The sequence below is a fragment of the Condylura cristata genome, unplaced genomic scaffold (genome assembly GCF_000260355.1).
Source record: "Condylura cristata isolate star-nosed mole 26May11 unplaced genomic scaffold, ConCri1.0 scaffold00010, whole genome shotgun sequence".
In the NCBI taxonomy this organism is placed as follows: Eukaryota; Metazoa; Chordata; class Mammalia; order Eulipotyphla; family Talpidae; genus Condylura; species Condylura cristata.
Genome location: NW_004567111.1, coordinates 34,930,937 through 34,953,144, shown reverse-complemented (window position 1 = coordinate 34,953,144; position 22,208 = coordinate 34,930,937). Strand labels below are relative to the sequence as shown.

General features: G+C 34.3%; 1 protein-coding gene across 2 annotated transcripts in view; it reads left to right on the top strand.

The window, feature by feature from the left end:
• VWA8 (von Willebrand factor A domain containing 8) overlaps positions 1-22,208 on the top strand; it is a 278,183-nt gene that overhangs the window by 142,065 nt on the left and 113,910 nt on the right. For both annotated transcript variants that reach the window (XM_012723268.1, XM_012723269.1), the window contains exons 27-30: positions 1,051-1,202; positions 14,192-14,300; positions 15,548-15,686; positions 17,297-17,499. In XM_012723268.1, coding sequence (XP_012578722.1) covers positions 1,051-1,202; positions 14,192-14,300; positions 15,548-15,686; positions 17,297-17,499 — 603 coding nt within the window. The remainder of the gene's footprint in view (positions 1-1,050; positions 1,203-14,191; positions 14,301-15,547; positions 15,687-17,296; positions 17,500-22,208) is intronic.

The following is a 22,208-nucleotide window of genomic DNA, read 5'->3' as shown; positions in this document are numbered from 1 at the left end:
TGTAAGTTTATCTTTTTTGATTGCTGAGTAGTAATACACACACACACATATATATGTGTGTGAGCTGGAGGTAAGGTAGAGCCAATAGAGAGATAGATAGATAGATATAACTCATCTTATTTAAAAACTAACAAATGCTGGTGAGAATGTGGAGGAAAAGGAATCCACGTCTTGATCCAGTCCTCTGTTTTTGGGCATTTAAGTTGTTTCACAATAGCTACTGTAAATAGTGCTGCAATGAATACAGCAAGAGCAGTTTTCGTTTTTATTATTATTATTATTATTATTATATTTTTTTACATCATTCTTCTTTTTGTGCATTTTTAGCAGTTTTCCTTTTGAAGTAGTATTTTTGTGCCCTTTTGGTGGATTCCTAGAGTGGAATTGCTGGGTCATATGGTAGATCCATTTTTAGTAATTTGCAGGTCCTCCACACGGCATTCTGTAGTGGTTGGACCAATTTGTATTTTTACCCGCAATATAAAAGGATTCCTTTTTTTCCTCCACATTCTCACCAGCATTTGTTAGTTTTTTTAAAAGGGCCATTCTTATCATAACAGAATAAATTTAGATGTATTCGTGTAATACTTTTCTTGCTTGCTGCTATTTCCTCTTTCTTGTTCTTTATCTGTTGTTTTTTTTTTTCATTTAGCTATAACTTGAAACTACAGAAATATCTGTATAGCTACTCAAATACTGTGCTTTATTTAAATAGCTTTTTCCCCCAGTCTGGTACTCATTTTAAAGTCCAAGCTATCATGTAGCAGTGTAAGTCATTGAACACTGGGATCTGAGCACTAATTTAACATTTGAGAGAGGGAATCTTTCTCCCCCAGCAAAATTCTAGTATTTATTTTAAAAGGAAAATATTAAATCAAGATAGCAAACATTAAAAAGAAAATGTATATTTATTGACTTCTTGTTATCTGACAAGGCTGTTCAATATCTCACCTTTTGACTTTTTGTTTCATCGGTTTTATGTATCTTTATAATAGTTTGTGTTTTATTATGTTACTAACAGGAATCTTTATTTTTTTTCTTTTTTAACAGAAATTTCCCACTGAAGGTCTCTCTACTGTAGTTAGGAATGTTTTTGACTTTGATTCCTACAATGATGACATGAAGGAGATTTTAACTAATACTTTACACAAATATGGGATACCTATTGGAGCAAAACCTACCAGTGTGCAGCTGGCAAAGGAGTAAGGCAAACTTACTATTGAGGAAATACTCTTAGCATTACTGTTCTGATTCATAAATTCTGATAACCCTAAATTTATTGTTAAACTCTGCTAACCTGGGTTGGTGTGGAAATTATTTTACACACATAAACTTTTCATATTAATACTGCTATTTGCTGGCTGGATTTCAGTTAAATAGCTCTATTTATAGGCCTGTAAATTGAGAACTTCAATTATTTTGAATACCCCATGAATAGATGTAATGTATTCAAATAAAGGGAAATATTTGTTTCTTTAACAGTCTCTGTCCTTTTCTTGAATTACTGTGAGTCTCATTATTTCCTCATCTAGTGCAAAATCACATACAAACATGAAAAACTACATAAAGGGACAATATATGTTTACTTAAAATATTCTCATTTATATTGCCATATATTTTTCTTTATGATATTTTTCTAAATGCATAATCATTAATTGAAGATATATTTAGTTACATAGTTCAACTTGACAGATGAAAGAGGTAGTGAGAACAAGTGGTTTTGTTTCATGTGGGCTTGTTGCCTGGCTTTTATTTTGTAATCTCAGGCTAAATACTTATCTTAGTTAAAAATATTGAAATAGGTTGTTAATCAAATAAAATGGTGGGAGGTTTATTGCTAATTAAGTTAATGCATTCACTGGAAAACAATTTTAAATAATGTATCACTGATTGCAGTGCATCTAGTGTTTTTTGTCTAGAAAAAGTCAATTATCATACATTCCCAAGGGATGATTATCTATTAAATTATTTAACTTCAGTGTCTCAGAGGAGGCACTCTCTGTCTTTCTTTAGGAAAAAAGTTGTTAACTCTCAATCAAGGATTTACCCAGCTCTTTATAGAAGTATATACAAACCCACACACACATTCTAAATGTATACATCATCCTTATTTATTCTTTGATGTTATTATAAAAACTTGTCAGAACTTATGCCAATAAAAATAAATTGTAAAAGTATCAAGGATATCTTGAAGAGAAACAAATATTTCCCTTTTATAGTGAAAACACAAGATGGAGTTTTGTTAGAAATTATCAGTGAATTGGCTTATATTACCAAAAAAAAGCAAATTATTTTGAGTGATTTAGTGTGTTACTGTAAAATACTATTCTACTGGTTGGTTAGCATTGTTTATGGGCATTTTAAAACTAATTTGGTACTTAAATTGTCATCCATATGCAAATTTCTATTAGTGCTCATGTTTTTTGTTTTTTTTTAAATTAATAATAGCATTATTTTAATCGGAAACAGGAATTTTTATAACTGTTAACAAATTTATATAATTAGAGTTCTAACTTTATGGTACCTAGACTTGTGATTTACAAATAACTTTTTTTATACCCTTCTACAATGTGAAATAAAAAGAAATATGTATCAGTTCATAAGATCAATCATAAAGTTGTTGACAATTTAAGTCTAAGGAAAATTGATAAAATGAGTTAATTTATTCATATTATTATCCTCAGTTCTCAATTGAAAAACTATTACCAAGACTTGTTAAATATTGCCATGGCAAGTAAATTTAAGCTCTAACACTTGCTTATGAGTAGAAACATGTACACTGAGCCTAGAAACAAAATGGTCACATTCACGCTAAGATGGGGATAGAAACAACTAGGCACCTACCCACTGAATCTAGCTGGAAATAGACCAATAGCAGATGTGATGGAAGAAGGAATTTTCCCTTGGGGCAGAGATAATATACTACAATTGCATCTCACTCTTTCTTTGGCTGTTTATTGCAATGACTTAGCTCAAAAGCTATGATGTCATTTTATTGCCCTTAGTGAAGTCCACAGGTTCCGTACTTCTATTAAGGTAGCACCCTTCCACATAGAAAGGGCAGGTAGCTTGGAAAGTTGAACAAAGCAATGGCCAAGAAATACAATGCATGTTGATGGAGAAACAGATGGGAAGACACGGCCTTGCCTTCAAAACATTGACAATTTAATCTTGGAAATAGTAATGTAGTGAAATTACTTAACAGTTTCTCTATTTGGTATAAAGAGAGCATTCCTATCCTTACATTCTTTGTATTTTAATATAATCTTAATTTTCTCTCATTTGCAAAAACAAGTATAAGAAGTTTGACCTGCTTCTAGAGTAGTACACTATTAGTATAATCACATAGCAGCACTCTGAAGATTTAGTCATCCCTGTATAGTCTTATGATTGGCTTTCACTTTTCCATTCTTAATAACTTGAGAAAGCTCTGTGCTGTTTTCCATAGAGGCTAGACCAGTCCACATCCCACCATCAGTGTGTGAGGGTTTCTTTTTCTCCACATCCTTCCCAACATTTGTTTTGACCTTTGGGTATGGGGCTCTCTTCATAAGTATGAGATGGTATCTCATTGTGGTTTGGTTTGCATTTCCCTGGTAAGTGATAAACATTTTTTCATGTGTCTGTTCATCATCTGTATGTCATTGGAGTAGTATCTATTTAGCTCTTCTGTCACTTTTTTGGTTGGGTTATTTGTTTTCTTGTTGAATTATGAGTCCTTTGTAGATTTTTGATATTAGCCCCTTCAGATATGTATCATGTGAATTTTTTTCTATTCAGTGTGGTATCTTTTTGCTTTAATGGTAGTTTCCTTGGCTGTGCAGAAGCTCTTTATTGTGCTATAGTCCCATTTGTTTCTGTTTTCTTTGTTATTGTTCTCAAGTCCCTAAAGATATCACTGAAGCCAGTGTACTGGGATGTTTACCTATGTTTTCTTCTATATATTTATTGCATAGTTTCACATCTCATCGATGCCTTTAATCCATTTTGAATTCCTTGTTAGTTGTGTAAGATAGTGGCCTAGTTTCATTCTTTTGCTTGTGACTGCTTGAATTTCCCAGCATTATTTGTTGAAGAGACTTTCTTCATTGTGTGTTCTTACCTCCTTTGTTTTGTCACTATCCTTGTAAGTGGGTGTTTATTTCTGGGCACTCAATTCTGTTCCATTTACCTGGGTATATGTTTTCATTCCACTATATGCATGAGTACTATTGCTTTATAGTATAACATGAATCAGAGTAATGCTTTTTTGTTAGGATTGCTTTAGCTATTTGGGATCTTTTGTGGTTTTATACAGTTTTATTAATGTTTGTGCTATCTCTCTGGAGATGCCATTGATACTTTGACAGAGGTGGCATTAAATCTGCATATTGCTTTGGTTAAGGTAGACATTTAACAAATCCTCCAACCCATGATCATGGATCTTTTTATTTCCTTTTACAATGCTTTATAGTTTTCATTGAACAGGTGTTTCATTTCCTTTGTCAAGTTAATTTCTCAGTACTTAATTATTTTTATATGTTTTCAAATGAAATTGTTTTCTTGATTTCTTTCTCTTTCAATTCTTTGCATATAGTCATGCAACAAACTTTTGAACATTGATTTTATGCCCTGCCATGTTACTGAGCTGATTTATTGTCCTTAATATTTTTAATGGAATATTTAGGTTTGTCTATGTATATTTTTATGTTGTCTGCTAGTAGTGATGATTTTATTTCTTCTTTTTCAGTTTGGATTCTTTTTATATATTCCACTTGCCTACTTGCTTCAGCACAGATTTCCAGTACTGTATTCAATAGTGGTGGTGGAAGTGGGCATCTTGTCTTGTACCTGATTTTTAAAAAAAGCTTTCAGTATTCCACCTAGTATGATGTTAGATATAGGATTGTCATACATGCCCTTGAAAAGAGGTTCTTTTGAAAATACTTCACTCCCAAGCTTCTTGAAAAGAATTTTATCTATCACTTACTTTTAAGCATATGGCACTCTTTCTGCAGCCCCATATTTTTTCTCATTCCCTTTGTTCTCTGAAGTTTTATGTTTAAATTATTTGTTCTAACTAGAAGTACATCCATAAGTCACATATGTCTAGGTCCATATTAGCCTTTAGTTTGATTAATTTTTAATAAGTACAAATTTAAAGAGTTTAAAACAAGTGGGTGTTATTGATAAACTCTCAGAGATCTGAGATTGGTGAAAGGAGGCTCCACTTTCTGTATAATATTCTAGCAAGTTATTTTCTGTATTACATTTCATCTCATTTATTTTTAAAAACATGCTATTTGTTTTTTCACAATATAGAATTTCTACCCTCGGTTTTTTAAATTTACTGACTATCTGGACTTATTTTGAATTTTTATACAGTTAAAATAAAATTTTAAAGTAAAGGTCTACTCTGAAATTGCTATATTGTGGGATGTTATCTCAAGTACAGCAAAGCTTATGTCACACTGCTGCAGGGTAGGAAGTTGGCACTCAGACAGTGGCCAATGGAAAATCAAGTTAATCCAGCTTTATGTGGACTGTCAACACAGCACATACATTAATAGGCATCAACAAAAATATATCAAGTGAGAATAGACAACACATTTTTTTTTTCCAAACTCTTCGAACTTCTTCATTCTTTGCTCCCATTTACTGCAGATAATTTTTTTTAATTGAAGTAACATTGGTTTACATTGTATAAGATTTAGAGGTATAGGATCACAACCTCCAGGTGTTGTTAGCATGCCACAGCAACCCCATGGTACACAGAGCTCATTGTGCTCTCTCCCTACTTTGCTCTCTTCCTTCCCACTGAGAAGCTTTAGTACTGCAATCAGATTTCTAGAGTTTGCTATTGGGTTGGCTTTGTTTGATCCTGTGTTTTCTTTCTGTATATTCCACAGATAAGTCATACTATCCAATGTTTGTCTTTCTCCTTCTGATTTATTTGGCTTAGCATAATATCCTCCAGTTCTGTCTATGCTGTAGCAAGTGGCAAGATTTTGTCCTTTTTTTTAACTGAGTAGTATTCCATTGTGGATATATGCCACATATTTCTGATCCATTCATCTGTCTTTGGGTACTTAGGTTATTTTCATAGTGTGGCTATTGTAAATGTGCTGCAGTGAACATAGAAGTGTATATATCTCTTCAGATTACTGGTTATTTTTTTCCATCCTTCTGGTAGACATCTAGACTGGAATTACTTGATCATATGGTAGATACGTTTTAATATTGAGAATTCTCCTTTCTCCATGGAGACTGGACAACTCTACATTCCCAGCGATAGTGTAGAAAGGTTCTTTTCTCCACATCCTTCACAAAACATTTTTAAAGCAGCAGTAATATAGTTGACATTTATCAAATGCTTAATAAGTGCCCTAACCACTTTGTCAATATTAACTCATTCTATAGGAAAATTCTATTATGCTAGTAATTTTTCTCATTACCTGTTAGGTATTGTAGTGGTGTATGTGTGTGTGTGTGTGTTTTACAAATGAAGAAACTGAGGCTCACAGGACTTTTAATAAAGTACACAGCTGATAAATGGCTGGATGGGGAATTCATCCATAGGTATGTCTGCTCCCCTGTCTGTCATCTTCTTGCTCACTCCATCATGTTATATCCACAATACTGAGTATGAGAAATTTAATGCAGAGAAACATTTGACTGCAGGATTCTACAGAGAGCAAAATTTTGAATAGTTTTTCAAAATATATTCCTACCAATTGGGCACATGTATTATACTGTATATGCATATATGCATATATGTATGTGTTTTTATATAGAGAGAAATATATAACTTTTATGTTAGTGAACTAGTTCATTGTTGTAATCAATTTCTTTCAAATTAATGACATCTGTCATTCCAGAAAATACAAAAGAATCTTTATTGTAAGATGTTAAAATTTTCTCTTAAATCTTTTCTCTTGCAATAAGGACTTGTTTTTGAAAATAATCAAGATTGGTAGTATTCATAAATTCTTCTAAATGAACTGTTCTTTTTTAATGTATTCACAGAGTCCTTTATCACTACCATTCTCAAAATCATGATGAGAATGATTTTGGGCACAGCTTTAGTAGAGTAATCACAGATCACCTTTCATGGGTACTGTGTGTAGCCTGTAAATCATTAAAACTTAGAATTGGCTTCCATCTTGGCATTGGTTATAGCTCCTGTGTTCAAAGATGGAATGGACTACATAGAGAGTGAGCACATTTTGTAGTGTGGTTCAGATAACTCTGAGGTTCAAATTAGAACATAGCATTAAACAGACTTAAATATCCTCATGTAATAACCTGTCAGTTTTCAGGTTCTTTGAGTCGCTCTCCCTAGTTGAACTGGAAAACTGAGCAGGTCTTCATTTGTCTCCCTTATAGATAACCCAGCCATTGCTTTGTCAGTTTCACCAGCATATTTTAGTGGAACTCCTGATGAATGTCACTAAGATTGTGTTTTCCTGTAATGAACACTTTAATGTCTCGTTGCAATGTATGTTACAAAGTTATGTTTAATATTCCTCTCTTTCGTGTCAGGTATATGAATTTGTAGACAGAATAACCTCATCTATATTGAATATTTTGTTTGAAAGGATATCTGTCTAAACTTCATTTTCTCCTTTAAAGACTTATCCTGCCTAATTGCAATATCAATAGTTCCTGTTTCTTATCCAACCAAGACTGACTATTCAGTCTTCAAAGTAAGAGAGGAATCAAAAAGAACATCCCAGCCAGGGCCTCTCTTTGTAGTAATTCCACTAGGTTTATCTTTCAAAATAAGAATAATAATTAATATTAGTGTTTATAATCTAAAATTGAAAGGTTTTCAGTTTCGCTCCTCTTCTTCCAAGTCATTATTTACTATAAATTTATTTTTTTATTTGTAGGTTTTACAAATAATTCATAGCATTGATCATGGAGTTCTAAGGTATACAGTTCTACTCTGCATGATGATTTGCTTTCACTTCATAAAAGAGCTCTTACTTTTCAAAAATAATGAGGTTTATATAATGACACCTCAGAACTACAATAAGTGGAAGGATGGTGTTCAGTTTTATAGTTTCATAATCACTGCCCTATAATTCTCTTGGTATATTACAGAGTACCTTTACAGTCATTTCAATTCCTTTCAGAGGAAAGGAAAAATGAGAAGCATGCCCAACCTACACAGAAATGATCACTTTATATGAATTTTCTTTTATACTCATCTTTCAAAGTCTCACAAAATTATCTTTGATACCATAAGTGTTATTATGAAACATGTATGTGTTATTATGAAAGCCTGCTAATAGCTAGATGAAAATTCCCAGGCCCACCTAGAAGTAACTTTTCCAAATATACCTGCAACATAGACTACATTATTTGTAGGAAGTCGTGTGTCAGGATGCAATGGGGGAAATTTGCCATGGTGGTGTGCAATTTAACATTGCCATAGGATCTGAGTAGTTCAACATATTGGCAGTTCTGATGTAACCAACCATGTAACTAACACCATTGACCACTTACGTAGTAATCATTAGGTAAGGGTTGGAAATCTAAAGATATCTCAACATCTGTCTTCATGGAGATCACACTTGGCAGAGTGCCCTGTAAAGAGTGACTTGTGTTAAAGACAGAAGAGAGAACAAAGAGATGGGATTGCTACCTTATATTGTAGGAGAGACTCACGGGTGATAACCAAGCTAAGTTTTTTTTGTTTTTTTGTTTTTTTTTAAAGATTTATTTATTTGTGCATACAGAATTGGGGTACAGGCCAGAGGCTCAGGGGCGGTGAGAGGCCTCACCAGAGACAGAGTGGGGAACAGAACAGGCAGATCGACGAAGTACACTGCTGAGGGGAGCAGCGGGCAGGTCAGGAGAGGTCTGCCACGCCATGTGGTCTCCTCCGGGGCAGGCGGGAATCGAACTCATGCGGAAGCGGCTTCAGATTCTCAGTGCTGTGCTTTAACCCGCTGCGCCACCAGGGAGGGCCCCAAGCTAAGTTTTTAAAGGATTATTAGATGTTCTCTAGACAAAAGAGCAGAAGAAAATATTTCATGCAGAGATAGTTTCAAGAAGGCATGGCGCGATTTGAAAACTGCAAGTAATTTGGTGACTAAAAGTTAAAGTGAAGGTATGCAGTGTGGAAAGGACCATAGATGAATTTTAAGCCAGAAAATGATATGGTCAAATAAAAATTTAGAAAGACTCATTTTAGATTTCTAAAGATCATAAATTGAAAGATGTAACCTACTGGGAAGCAGCTGCGGTAGTCCAGGCAATGAACAATAGAGGGCCTCTGCTGTGGCAGCGAGAAAAAAGGGGAAAGAATAAGAGCGATTGAGGTGGCAGAGTCCCTGAATTCTGAGTGCCAGAGATTTAAATGAGTAAGATGTGAGTCTTATCCTCAGTGAATTAGCAATCTAATTGGAAAAACAAGTAAACTGCCAACCTTATTATGCAAAGTCATACTCAGAGTGCTGCATTCACAGTAGGGTTAGATAGTCCTATGAATGCTTCTTCAGGGAAATACAGAAGTTGTTTTGTTTATTTTTTCCCCTGGAAAAGTTGCCAACTGTGTTTCAGTCCCAGTCATTTTTGATGTAGATATTTAGAAAATGAAAGAATATACATCTCAACAAAGTACTAAGAGGTGGCTGGTAAGGCAGATGGCAGAAAAGAAATTTTTTTGTCATGAAACTTACGATGAGGGAAAGGAAACCCAGGACTGAGAACTGTTGTCTGGCAACTTCTGTAAGGAGAGAAAGCAAGCCATAGGTATGTGGAGCAAGCTGACAACATCTGCTTTGGCAAGGAGTGTCAGTGGGAAGCCACATTCTGAAGCTGCACAGTGTCATTCTGGATGCTATGGCGGTTGTATTTTCCATCTCATGTATCCAAATTGCTTTTTCATTTTCTGTGACCTTGGCAGGACCTAGGTGGCAGAGGTGTGCAGGTTTATTATAAAGTGAAAGATAAAAGTCTAAATATAGTCAGGCACAAAAAGGAGGAAAATATAAATACATATTCATTGTATATGAATATACATATTCATTGGCAGTAACATAAAATGTATGTACCAGCAACATGTGAGCCAGTAGGGAAGGAAGATTCAAAAGAAGGCAAGGAACAAGGCCGGAGGGGAGCGATAACTGGGAATAGTAGTCTCATTATTACTAATTTAAAATGTCTTAATGGGACATTTCCACTTTGTGTTTTGACGTTTTTAGTGAGTGTAAAGTTATTTACAGGAGATTTCATAGACTAACTTATAACCTTGCTCTCTCAAACTATTACTCTCCATCTATAAAAGTCTGTCCTAAAAATTTCTAAGCATCCCTTATATTCAAACTTAAATGGAAACCCAGAAGAGCAGAAGATTCTTGCTGCCTAAGAAGAAATATAGGAAAGGGATGTAAGGGAAAGTGACATTTGAATTAGCCCCAAGAAAGAAGGATTTCATCAAAGGGGCAACAGCATAAAGGAATGCTAAGCAGGTAACAACAGTCTGTGGAAGTATAAAAATGCATAGCATACTATGGAACAGCAGTAGCATTTCAAAGGCTAACCCATAAATTGACTAGAGTGCAAGAAAAGGAATAACAGAAATGTAAGAAGATTTGTCACGCTTATTCCATGAAAGCCTCTAGTAAACTCTGTTAGGTAATCCAAGTTAATGTTCCCCACAGGTTAGACTTAAAACATTAGAAATGAGTGAGGACTGCTAAACTTGGAGTTGTTCTCAGAGATTGATAAATTTTTAAGAACTGATGAAACTACATTGAAGCTTCGATTATTCCTATGAAAATTAGTAGTAACAATTTTAGGAATTGATTATAATAGGAATACCAACAACTTCCAATTGCATAATGCCCTCAGAAAGATTCAAATCTATTTCATGTGTTTCTTTTATACTCCAGAAATAGTGTTGGCAGATGTTCAAAGAAGGCAGAAACTTGCTAGAATATACTCTTTAAAACTCCAACTCACCTCTTTATGGAAACAATCTTAGACAACTCTCTTGCATGTCATTTAGACTTTATTACTTAACTTTGGTGTCCATATGCATCATGTTATGAATTGTATGCATGTTTAGATTTAAAAAAAAAAAACTTCTTTCTTTTCCATAACTTCCTCAAGTGTGCTATAATTTGACTTGAGTCATAATTTTAATATTTACCTTCCTTTTAGTTAAGACTTTCACTTCCATTCCTTATTAATACTTCCACAAGGGATTAAGAAACATGACAATATGTGAACTGATATATTTCATTGTTTCAAAAAACATAAATTCATGAGTGACATGGAAGATAAAAAAGTAATGCTATTTATAGCCCTTAAGTTCTTCTTCCTTCCCCCTTGAAATCAAATCCAGACATCATTACAACTAGGACTGTAACAGAGTTAAACAGTACAAGTGACAGGATCTTAAAACCACAGAAAATACCATTGCTGTTTCCATCAATTCAGGTATAATAGTTAAAATCTGGTCAGAGTTTCAGTAATAGAATACAGGGCCTTTCCTGTAATACTGGTTATTTGTTTAAATTTATCCCCAAATTAATGTTGATTATGTTTCCAATCCCAAACTGTTCATATACCCAATATATGTTGGGTATATTGTTTCCCTTTCCCTCTGACTACTAATGTTTGAAGAGGAGAGAATTGGTAATGGTCAACTTTTTCTACAACTTATTTTGAGGGTTTAATAGAGGATAATAAATGAGGGGATTCAGTTTACCTCAGTTTACTTCAGTTTACCTAGCCAACCAGGATCCCATAGGAAAAATTTAGAAACAACATTGTCTATTACCAAGGAGCAGGATGGAGACAGTTTGTTCAACTCCAGTGTGTGTATCTTTCAATTGTAACTGCCATTAGCAATTTGCTACATGTGGTCTTGAATTGATTTTTTGTGGGGTACCTGAAGGATCTTCACATACCCTACCAACCAAATAACTAGTGCTATTTTTAGATGGAACAGGGGAACCTATAAATTTCTATGACTATTATTATTTAGATGAGTTGACAAGTTCAAGCCAGATTTTATCGGTATGAATATTTCTGAAATTGTTTGTAACAGCTGGAAGTTAAGGACAGTTGTTTTTCCTCAAATGGGTGAAATTTGTTTACTTTTTAAACATTTATATGACTTTTTGGCTGTTCTGTCCATTTATAAAACTTGATATCTACTTGTCAAACAAGAATCATTTTGAGTAAGCAATTCTCCACCTATAATTAGACTTCAAAATATGTAACTGTTTCTGCTATCTTCAAAAAGCATATCAGGGATATATTTAGAGCTTTGTTTGCTACACTTTAATAAAACCTACTTTTCTATTAGGGCACATTATCTCTTGGTAGGTGTGCACCAGAGCATCAAAGTAATACAAGACCACTGAATCTACAGCTGACATTTCCTTCTACTCATTTGAGTGAATCAGAGACTTCCCAAGCAGTAAGAAACCTAACAGATCTTTCCAATTATTTCACATGGGAAGGAAAAGGCACTTAGAGAAATCAACTGACTTTTCTCTTCCCTAATCTACCAAGTAGTTATTAGAAGAGCTAGAATTATAACCCAGGTCACCTGTATTCTATTACACCATCTCTTCTAAGCTAGAGAAAACTTAGGTCTCCTTCCTTTGTTTTTCTCCTTCTGTATTTGAAGACTTAATTCTCCTTTAGTCAACTGTTGAATGCAAGTAAAGAATACAAGTGATATCCCAAACAAAGAGAGGTCCCAGTCTTTGTGAGTTTTACAAGATCTACCCACATATAGACATCAGTTTTTATTACAATCAAAAGAAAGACACTCATGTAAGGTGGTAAGATGGAATCTCTACTTTTGGTGGCCATCATAATATAGCTCATATAGATGTCAAACTCCAGTGCTGTACACTGAAATCTATGTAATGTATACCATTGTTATTTCACTACAAATTTATAAAAATAAAGTGAACAAAGAAAACTATAATAGTAATTCTCCTCAGTGCTCCTCCTAACTTGTTTCCAGTAAAAACATGGAAGTAAGGTGGTTGACCAATAAGAATAATTGCCTGAAGTATTTAAAACATATTGTAGATGATGTGAAAGCATATAGTTCTTTTGAGAGATTTGTGTCATATGACTTAGTAGAATTTAGATGTAAATATATTTGTGCTAAACATTAGCATTACAAAGTATATTCCATCAGAATGCTTGCTTCCATTATTTTTTGGAAATATTTTGTCAGTGATTGTGTATTCTTTTAATGATCATCAAACTCATTCCAAGCATGCACTTCAATTTATAGCCATGTTTATTATTTAAAAAAAAAAAACTTTTAAATCTGAAAACATTGTGTGCCTTGACTTATCATTGAATAAGAAATTTACAATGAAATGAAAAAAAAAAAACTTACAATGAAATAAATGACAAGTGAATGGCCCTTTTTAAAAAATCAAAGGAGAGAATATGATTGCCAAGTAAAGGCTTTCTTTTAAAAAATGTGTGGTTTTGTACTTTAACATTGCCATATTTGTTTTAGCAAGTTACTTTGTTAAAAGTCATTTTAAATAAAAAGAATCTAGAACAAGACAATTGCATTAGAGGTCAGAATAGTCCCTCCCTTGGGAGAGATCATCCCTGGGGGGCTCGAGGTATGAATAATGCTCTGCTTTTTTGAGTACTGGTTACACCTTGTATTCAGTCCTAACTGACATGTTTATGTGAACATTTTACAAATATATGTCAATTTAAAGTAAAAAGAAAAAGTGCTAAAATAAGATCACTTGCCCTCTACAGTTTATAAACATGTGACTGATACTAGTATGTATGTTATTTTATTCCAAATTTAGAAGACTGATATTTTAAATCTAGTTTTTTCTCTTGGAAGTTTTAAAATGGATGGATTGCTCCATTTTTCAAAAATCTTCTTATACTCTACTAAGTATTTATATATTGAATTATTAAATATTTTACCAATCCATGGTTAACAGATGTGAAATTTATTCATATTTATCATTTAGGTGAAAACTGAGTAAGCCCCCACCTAAATTTCTATGATGTAGAATTTTTTCTTCTAAAGGAAATTCTACCATGGTTTTATAGATTCTCTTAATAAAATGAAGTGTAACTCATGTAAAGCAACCTTCAAATTTATGTGTGTGAATGGCAATAATGGCTTATTTCTTCCTATGACTTGTACACAAAATGAGACATTTACTTTTCAAATTACCCTTGACAGGTTGCCTCTGCCTGAACAGACATTCATGGGCTACTGGACAATTGGCCAGTCAAGAAGTGGAATGCAAAAACTGTTGTGTCCTGCAGAAACTGATCATATAGTCGTAAAGGTTGATATCATTATTGCTTCATTAAAATACTGAAAGTTACAGATTTTTCTCTATCTTCTCTGGAGGAAATTCATGCATACTACCTCAGGATTGACTTGTTCTAATGCTATTATAGAATAGATTTAGCTTTTGTTTTAATTCCTAAGTGAGTCTCACCTCCGAGGGATTCAGCATAGATGATTTCTAATGATCAGTAGAATTCCTAAGAGCCAAACTATTTTAGGAGGGTCAGGTATACTGTATATTATTCCTGTGACTCACATAAAAAGACAAAGGAAAGGAGTCACCATCACGAGTAGCAGTAGAAATCATTTTTAGGTATTTTAAGCAGAAAGGTATTTAATGTAGAGAATTAGATGTTTACAATATCTTTAGGAAGGACAGAAAGAACAGAAGTCAAGAGGCTTTTAGCTTTTCAAGATAAGTGTTTGCATTGCTGTTAACCACCCCTGTTGTTGGGGGCTACACAGTAAAATAGGATCAGCCAACTTTTCTGTAAAAGGTCAGGCAGTAAATATTGTAGACTTTTAGCCATACAGATTCTGTCACAGCTACTCAAATTTGCCATGGTAGCACAAAAACAGTCACAGACAATACGTAAACAAATGAGTATGGCTGTGTTCCAATAAAGTTTTGTTTACATAAGCAAGCAGTGGCTCAGACTTGGCCTTTGGGCTGTAGTTTGTCAACCCCTGCAGTGCTCTGGCTGCATGTATTCACCACAACGTCCTTATTATAATACGTTGTAGCTGCAGGAAGATGGCTCTCTTCTGCTTCTAGATCCCATGCAAGTTTATTCAGTGAACACAGCCTGAATCACATTCTGCACGGGGTTATGAGGAATGTAGGTTTAGTGATTACATTCTATATAATGATATTAATAATCATTCTGGACAATAGACCTGCATGAAACTCTGGCTCATTCATTTATAAATTATCTCTCAGTTGGATAGTTCTGGGTCCCAATATTTGAGATTCCAAAACTGGGTCTTGGCTTGGGAAGGAATGAAATAATGAGAAATCCTATGGGATTTTACATGTGGTATCTGTGTAAGAACAAATGAAGTTATATATAAATACTTTGGCATTATTATTGGTATAACAACTATGCCAGTCAATGAAGTGAGGATATCTATATCAAGATACTGAATATTTTTAGATTAAATCTGTATTTTGAAATAACTTTAGTTTTTGTATATCTTTGTGACTGCTCAAATTTCTTAACTCAGATAACTACTTTATTATAGGGTCCAGCACCTATAAGCATTCAGGAGTATCCTATAGAAAGACATGAAGAAAGATCCCTAAACTTTACTGAAGAATGTGCCTCCTGGAAATTACCACTGGATGAAATTAATTTAATCTGTGACGTTGCTACATCACGTGGTATGTCAGCTTATTCTTTTAATTTTCTTTCTGCACTGCTTCTTTAAAAATAGATAGTCACATAATCTCTAGGCATCAAGAAGTCTTTGGTCAATATAGTAACTGTCTTGCTTGGATTTCAAAGTAATTATATGTAATTTACAATGAATTTCTTATAACAAACTAAGAAAATACTATTGTGGAGCCCACATAAGCACTGCTGAGTTTGGAAGCATATGTCTGTTTCTCATTACAACTGTAGCACAAAGTTAAACACACCCAGGCGTGTGTTAAAAATAGAAGAGGAAAAGAAACAGGAGAAACATTGGCTTTTTTGGCTCAGATTACAGTTTGGTGGTTTCATGAACCACGAAAGCAGGGCTGGAGTGATGTGCAGTCATTAAGTTTCTCATTGTAAAGAATGTCAAATAAAGGATGTAAGTCTGCATTGCTGCACTGTTGCTACTACCTACTGATTTATTCAGCGTGCCCTGGGTGCCTCTTGACAAACGATTCTCAGTTGATGGCAGTCACCAAGGTGATATAAACAGATGTTCCTAACTGTTACAGGGAAGGAAGAAAATCCCTAATTTGACTTTGATTGGAATTAGGCCAGAATTCAGAAGCAAGTTTTTGTTCATTTAAGTTCTGTGGTTATTGTTTTTTCATATAATCAGCTATGTTGAATAAAAATATGCTCTTTACAATTACACAGGTTTTTGAAGAAACAGATTGTACTCTTGTTAAGGTCATTTACATTCACTAGTAGAGAGGAAGTATGAGTGTTGTAGCAGAATTTTGAACATCGGCCCTTCCTTGTCTTATATTTAGAAACTGTAAATAGGCGCACTGTGCTCGTGCTGCCTGTCCCGTGGCAGGCGTCACTAACCAGCCATGGCACTTCCCTCATTAATCCTTGTCATGGATTCACAGTTTTAAGCACTGCTTTTTCCAGACAGCCACTGCCAGTGAGTCATAATTGGACCTGAAAAATGAAACTCATTTGCTGTCCCTGACAACATTTTTGTATTGTATTGTCCATATTTTCTTAACCTATTCTGCATTTTTAAGAGAAAAGAACATTTTCTTGGGTTAGAATAAAGTTAGCTATATAGACTTTAAAAATTTTGCAATTAGAAATAAATAGGCACGAAAATTTGAAAAAAAAAAGATCTATAGAGCTAAGAATCAAAATATGGAATTACTTATAGTAAGAAAAGCCTGACAGACTAGTAACTAGTAAGATTAGCAGTTACAAGATGTTGACCAGCTGTGGCCCATCTGAATCAACAATAAAACAAGAGAAAACAGACTTTTATTGAAGCATAAAATATTCTGCTTTCATACAAGGAAGAATTTCCTGACACTGAGGAGTGTTAAGTATTTCATGATGTCATCATGATGTTATGGAATCCTTTTGGGAACAAAAAGCTAGGTGTGGCCCATTACTTTTAAGTCAGGAACTAAATTGTTTTTCATGTGTGTTTTCAGCCTAGTCATTTCATCTACAGAGCACCTGCTGAGTTCCACTGGAGCACAATGAGATTCAGTTCTCACTTGATTCAATTTTCTCTTACTCATTCAAAAAGTCCATTGCAGGGTATGGAATTACCACTTTTTTGTCATTTCAGAAAATGAAGAAAACACCCTCTATGTAGTTACATGCAATCCTGTTTCCTTATACTTTATGAATATGACTGCAAAAAAGAGTGGCTACTTTGTGGACCTTTATGACATCTTTCCAAGAGCAGCCAGTGGAGTCTGGCACCCATTTGTGACAGTGGCACCACTGGGAAATCCTCTGAAGGGTCAAGTGATCCTCCACGAGCAGGAGGTAATCCACTGTGGGCTACTCATGCATATCATAATGCTAACAGTCATCATGTAAAGGAAGAGGAAAGAATGATTTGCAATGTATAACAGATATGGGTTCATAAACAGAAAAGAGAAAGGGTCCAGATGTTGTATTTTATCAGTACCACAAAGGCAGGCTAATGCCTTCCTCTCTGCAGAGACTTCAGCATCACCTATAATTCTGGGAACAAGTTTGTCAAGGTTTTCAATCTCAAGACTATGGCCAGTGAGACCTGATAAGTCTTTGTTGTAAAGCTCTTTAAGAGAGAGACAACAATCTATCCAACAAATAAATACACCAGTTTCAAGTAGTGATAATTGCTATACAAAAATAAAGAAATGACCTAGGGAGAGATGGAAGTAGATATAAGGAGTTGGGAGGGTGAAGGGTACTAGGGAAGCATTAAATAGTTCCTCTTAGGAGACCCCATTTAGTCTGAGAACTGAATATTCTTTATGTAAACACAGCCATGAAAATATATTACAATGAATGGCTGCAGTTAGTTTGGGCTGCTATATCAGAAATGCCACGGTCTAGGTAACTTACAAACAACACAAATTTATTCCTCATAGTCCTTAAATTGGGAATTCCAAGATCAAAACATCAGCAGATTAAATAGCTGGTGATAGCCCTATGCCCATACAAACATCTTTTTACTGTCACTTCACATGGCACAAGGGGCAAGAGATCTCTTTGGGGTCCCTTTTATAAGGCCACTAAACCCAAAGTGGAGGGGGGAAGATTGAATGAGGAGAAGAGTATGAAAGAGTGAACTTAAAAGTGGTTAATCAGGGGATTGAGGCAGGGGGCATGTCAGTGGGATTGGAGAGAAAGTTGTGTAGAGCCTTGTAGGCCACTGTAATGTCCTGTTCTTGACAGTGAATGGAAGGGGGAAGTGTTAGAGGGCTTCAGGCACAGGAGCAGCAGATCTGACTTAACATTTTAAAGGATTTTTCTGGCTTCTCTATGGTGAATAAATCCTAAGGTAGAATGAGGGAAAACATTTGAGAGATTTTTACAATGGTCTGGACATGAGGTAATGGCAGTTTGGATGAAAAGAGAGTCAGAAGTGGGAAAGGATTCTGAACAAATTTTGAAAGTAGGTCCAACAAATCAGATGCAAGGGGTAAAAAAGCAGAATTATAGGAACTCCATGGTTTAGGGCCTGAGCAACTCAAAGGTTGCTGAGTTGCCATCAACTGAGAAGAGGAAAGAATCTATTGGGGTGGAAAAGGGGAGATGGGGGATGCCTATTAGACATTAGATATCTAAGTGAGGAGTCTAGAGTTTAGTGTGGAGTTGGGTACAGGAAATGTAAATTTGGAAGGCATTGGCATAATGTTATCTAAACCATGAACTTGAAAGAGGTCACCAAGAGAATGAATGTGCATGAGAAACCCAAGCAGCAAGTTATAGGACAATAAGTTACTGGTATCAGGAAGGTAAGGAGAAATCAATCAAAAAGACTGGTCACTGAAGTAGATGGGTAAACTGGGGTACAGGGTATCCTGGAAAGTGATGGTGTCTCAGAGAAGGGATCTATTGTGAAATGCTAGCAATATGCCAAGTGAAAGATTTAGCCCATGTCATTCTTCCAGCCGCCATTGAGGTAACTGGTAACTTACCAGTTACCTAAGACTCAGAAAATTTAAACTTGCCCATCAAAGAGAACTGAGTTTCAAACCAAATTGGATTGACCCCACCAGAATTAAACTTGACCCACTGCAGATATACGGGGAAAAGAATAGAATGAAAGATGTAAACATATTAACAATTGAAAAATACTAAAGAAATGCAGTGCTGTCATTTGCAAGTATTTAAAGTAACTATGAAAGCAAAGTGTTACCAAGAAACAATACTCCTTGGCTGTCTAATGTTAGTAGTTCACTAAATAAGTCAACTTTACTTTCAGACTTTGCCAAAATAATTGTCGTAAACTCTGAGTTAATATTATTTTCTGATTTTCATTTGTTTTTTACTTTTACTTTCTCCTACAAGCAATTTATAAACAATCAGATATTGTTTGTAAAAGTTTGTGTCCACAACTGTTTTATATAGTCCAACAAAATATCAGTGTCTGAACTACATTCTGTAGTCAGAAAATCTTCCATAAAAAGCTCATGACATCTTGGTGATTTGTAATTCAGTAAGTGAATCAAATTTGGATAAGAATCTAAATCTGGAGTATTATTCAAGAAGTCCTGTCAAATTTTTAACTACCAAGTTAACTCAAAATTTTATACAGCAATTCTTATATATACTAGACTTTTAGGGACTCAACAAAAACTTTATTTACTCAAAAGATCCAATTATGTTGCAACATTGATGATTAATACTTTTTTCGTTACAGTAATTTTTACCAAAGAAAATACGTTTTTCCCTGTAAAGATGTCCTTGTGTCTCAGAGGAGCTTTCCCGTCCCCTTCATGCCTCTTCCCTTACACTGCTAACCACATTTTTAACCACTTGTCAGAGATTTCCCTCCGTACCCTGCCCCCGCAGGCAAGGCACAGCTTACCCACATATTCCTACTGTCCCCCTCTGGAAGTCACCTCTTCTTTTCCCAGAGAAGATATATTAGCTGCTGTTTTATATTATGGCCCTTTAAGGATATAAGACCTGATATGTCCAAATGAATAGCTTGTATCTATAAAATTTAATAATGGAAAATAATTTTAATTGAATAACAACTGAATATGCTGCCATCAGTTCTTTCTTCCCCATTCTTCACAAACTAAAAATGAAGTTAAAATATTATAGAGAAGTACTTCCATTGATTCATCTGTCCCTTGGCTTTTTAAAATAAAACCCTGCCACGGATGTACTTCCCTGGTTAGTTTTAGAAGTTATTCAAAAATTCCTTTCTAAAATAAAATCTTAAGTGAGGAAAGGGAAACTTTGCCATGCCTAAAAATAAAGACACCCCCGCCCCATGAGATTACTTATTACATCTGTACAAAGTTTAGAATTTCAGACTTTGGGACATTGAGGTCATCCAGAGGTTACTTTTCTCCCAGTCAAATACAAACATAATAAAATCACTCACTTCTCTCTCTCTGCCCCCCTTAAAGGAGAGCCAAAGTCATAGTTATATGTACTCATGTGTGACGCAAAATTCTATTTTTAAATTCAGACAGAATATATCATTAGTCATTTACAGAAGGAAACTATCAACATCTAAGAGGATGGAGCAACAGAACTCCTTCATGTTGCCAATTACTTCTAAAACTAAATCTAAATACAGCAAAGGCTAGAAATACACGTTTGCTGTCACTGAGATCATTCTTTAGTTTACTTATGCCATATTATGCATATATAAGTTTTAGCCCCTAAAAAGGAAGAAAATGCAAAACTGTTCTTATTTTTCTGCTTAATCATATCTGCTTAATGATCTCCTATTCTAATTAATCGTATTTTATGATCAAATTTAATTTTAGGGATTTTCTTTTGCTTAGAAAAGTTCATGTTATCCCAGATTTTTAAGGTACTAATATTTAAGTTAATGTTATATATTTATCATATAGGATATTGTCTCTCCTATGAAAAAAAAAAACACAAAGATTTAATCTACAATAGAGACTAATTTTCTAACTCATTAATATGTTTTCTAAAGGAAACATTAAGACTTCACTACCACTTTCAAACTTTCAAATGCAGGAGTAATGCTATGTTTCTTATATGAAATATTATGTTTTAAAAAGACTATTCCTAACACACTCTTAGTAGAAAAATACGTATAATATTGAATGATGCATTCTAAGGATAATGTTTGCAAAAAACTTTAAGCTTTATCAACATGCTTCATAGACTCTCTTATGACAGTCAAGTTTCAGAGCACATAGATCATAGGAAACTACATGCCATGAACACTACTTTAAGTCCTGAGCACTTCAATAAGATTAGCTAGTAAAAGTAAATTTGAAACCACACTACAAGATCCTAGATTTGCAGATGAGTCATTAATCTTTTTACATTTCTTTTTAATTCTCTCTGAGCTACATAATGGAGGTTAAGGGCTGTGATTAATTCATCCCTTCATTCTTCCATGTGCTTTTAGTATAATAATCAACTCAAATTTTATTCAACATATGAACAAAAGCATTTCATACTGTTACCTATACTAAATACATATTAATTCTTGAGTATTTCATGTCTGCATTTTCCCAAGAAAGTTCTTGAAATGAAGCTTTCATAAGAGGAGACCAAATTTAGAATAAGACAACAAAAAATAAAGAAATAATAAGATATTTGCATAACAGTGAGGCCTGATAAACAATTTACAGGTGTTTTTAGCAAACCAATGAGTTTAATTTACAAGTAACTAAAAAAGCCTATTTCTGTGCATCTTTTAAGTATTTACTTTTCTGACTTTCTCAATTTTAATTTCTCATTTCATGTTTTTGGTGCTATTTTAATACTTAAATTTTATTTTAAATTTTTTCCTTGAAAATCCTTATTATTGGGCAATTATTAATTCATTTGCATATCTGTAATTAACAATGCTGGAGAAATCTCTTGGCAGTACATTATTGTAGCAGCAGCTCTGAAAATTCTTAAAGGGGGCCCTCCCTAGTAGCACAATGGGTTAAAGCACAGCACTGCAAATCTGGCTGCAGCCACTTCAGTGACATAGCAGACCTCTCCAGTCTAACCCACTGCTCCCCTCAGCAGTGTTTTTCAGTTAAGAA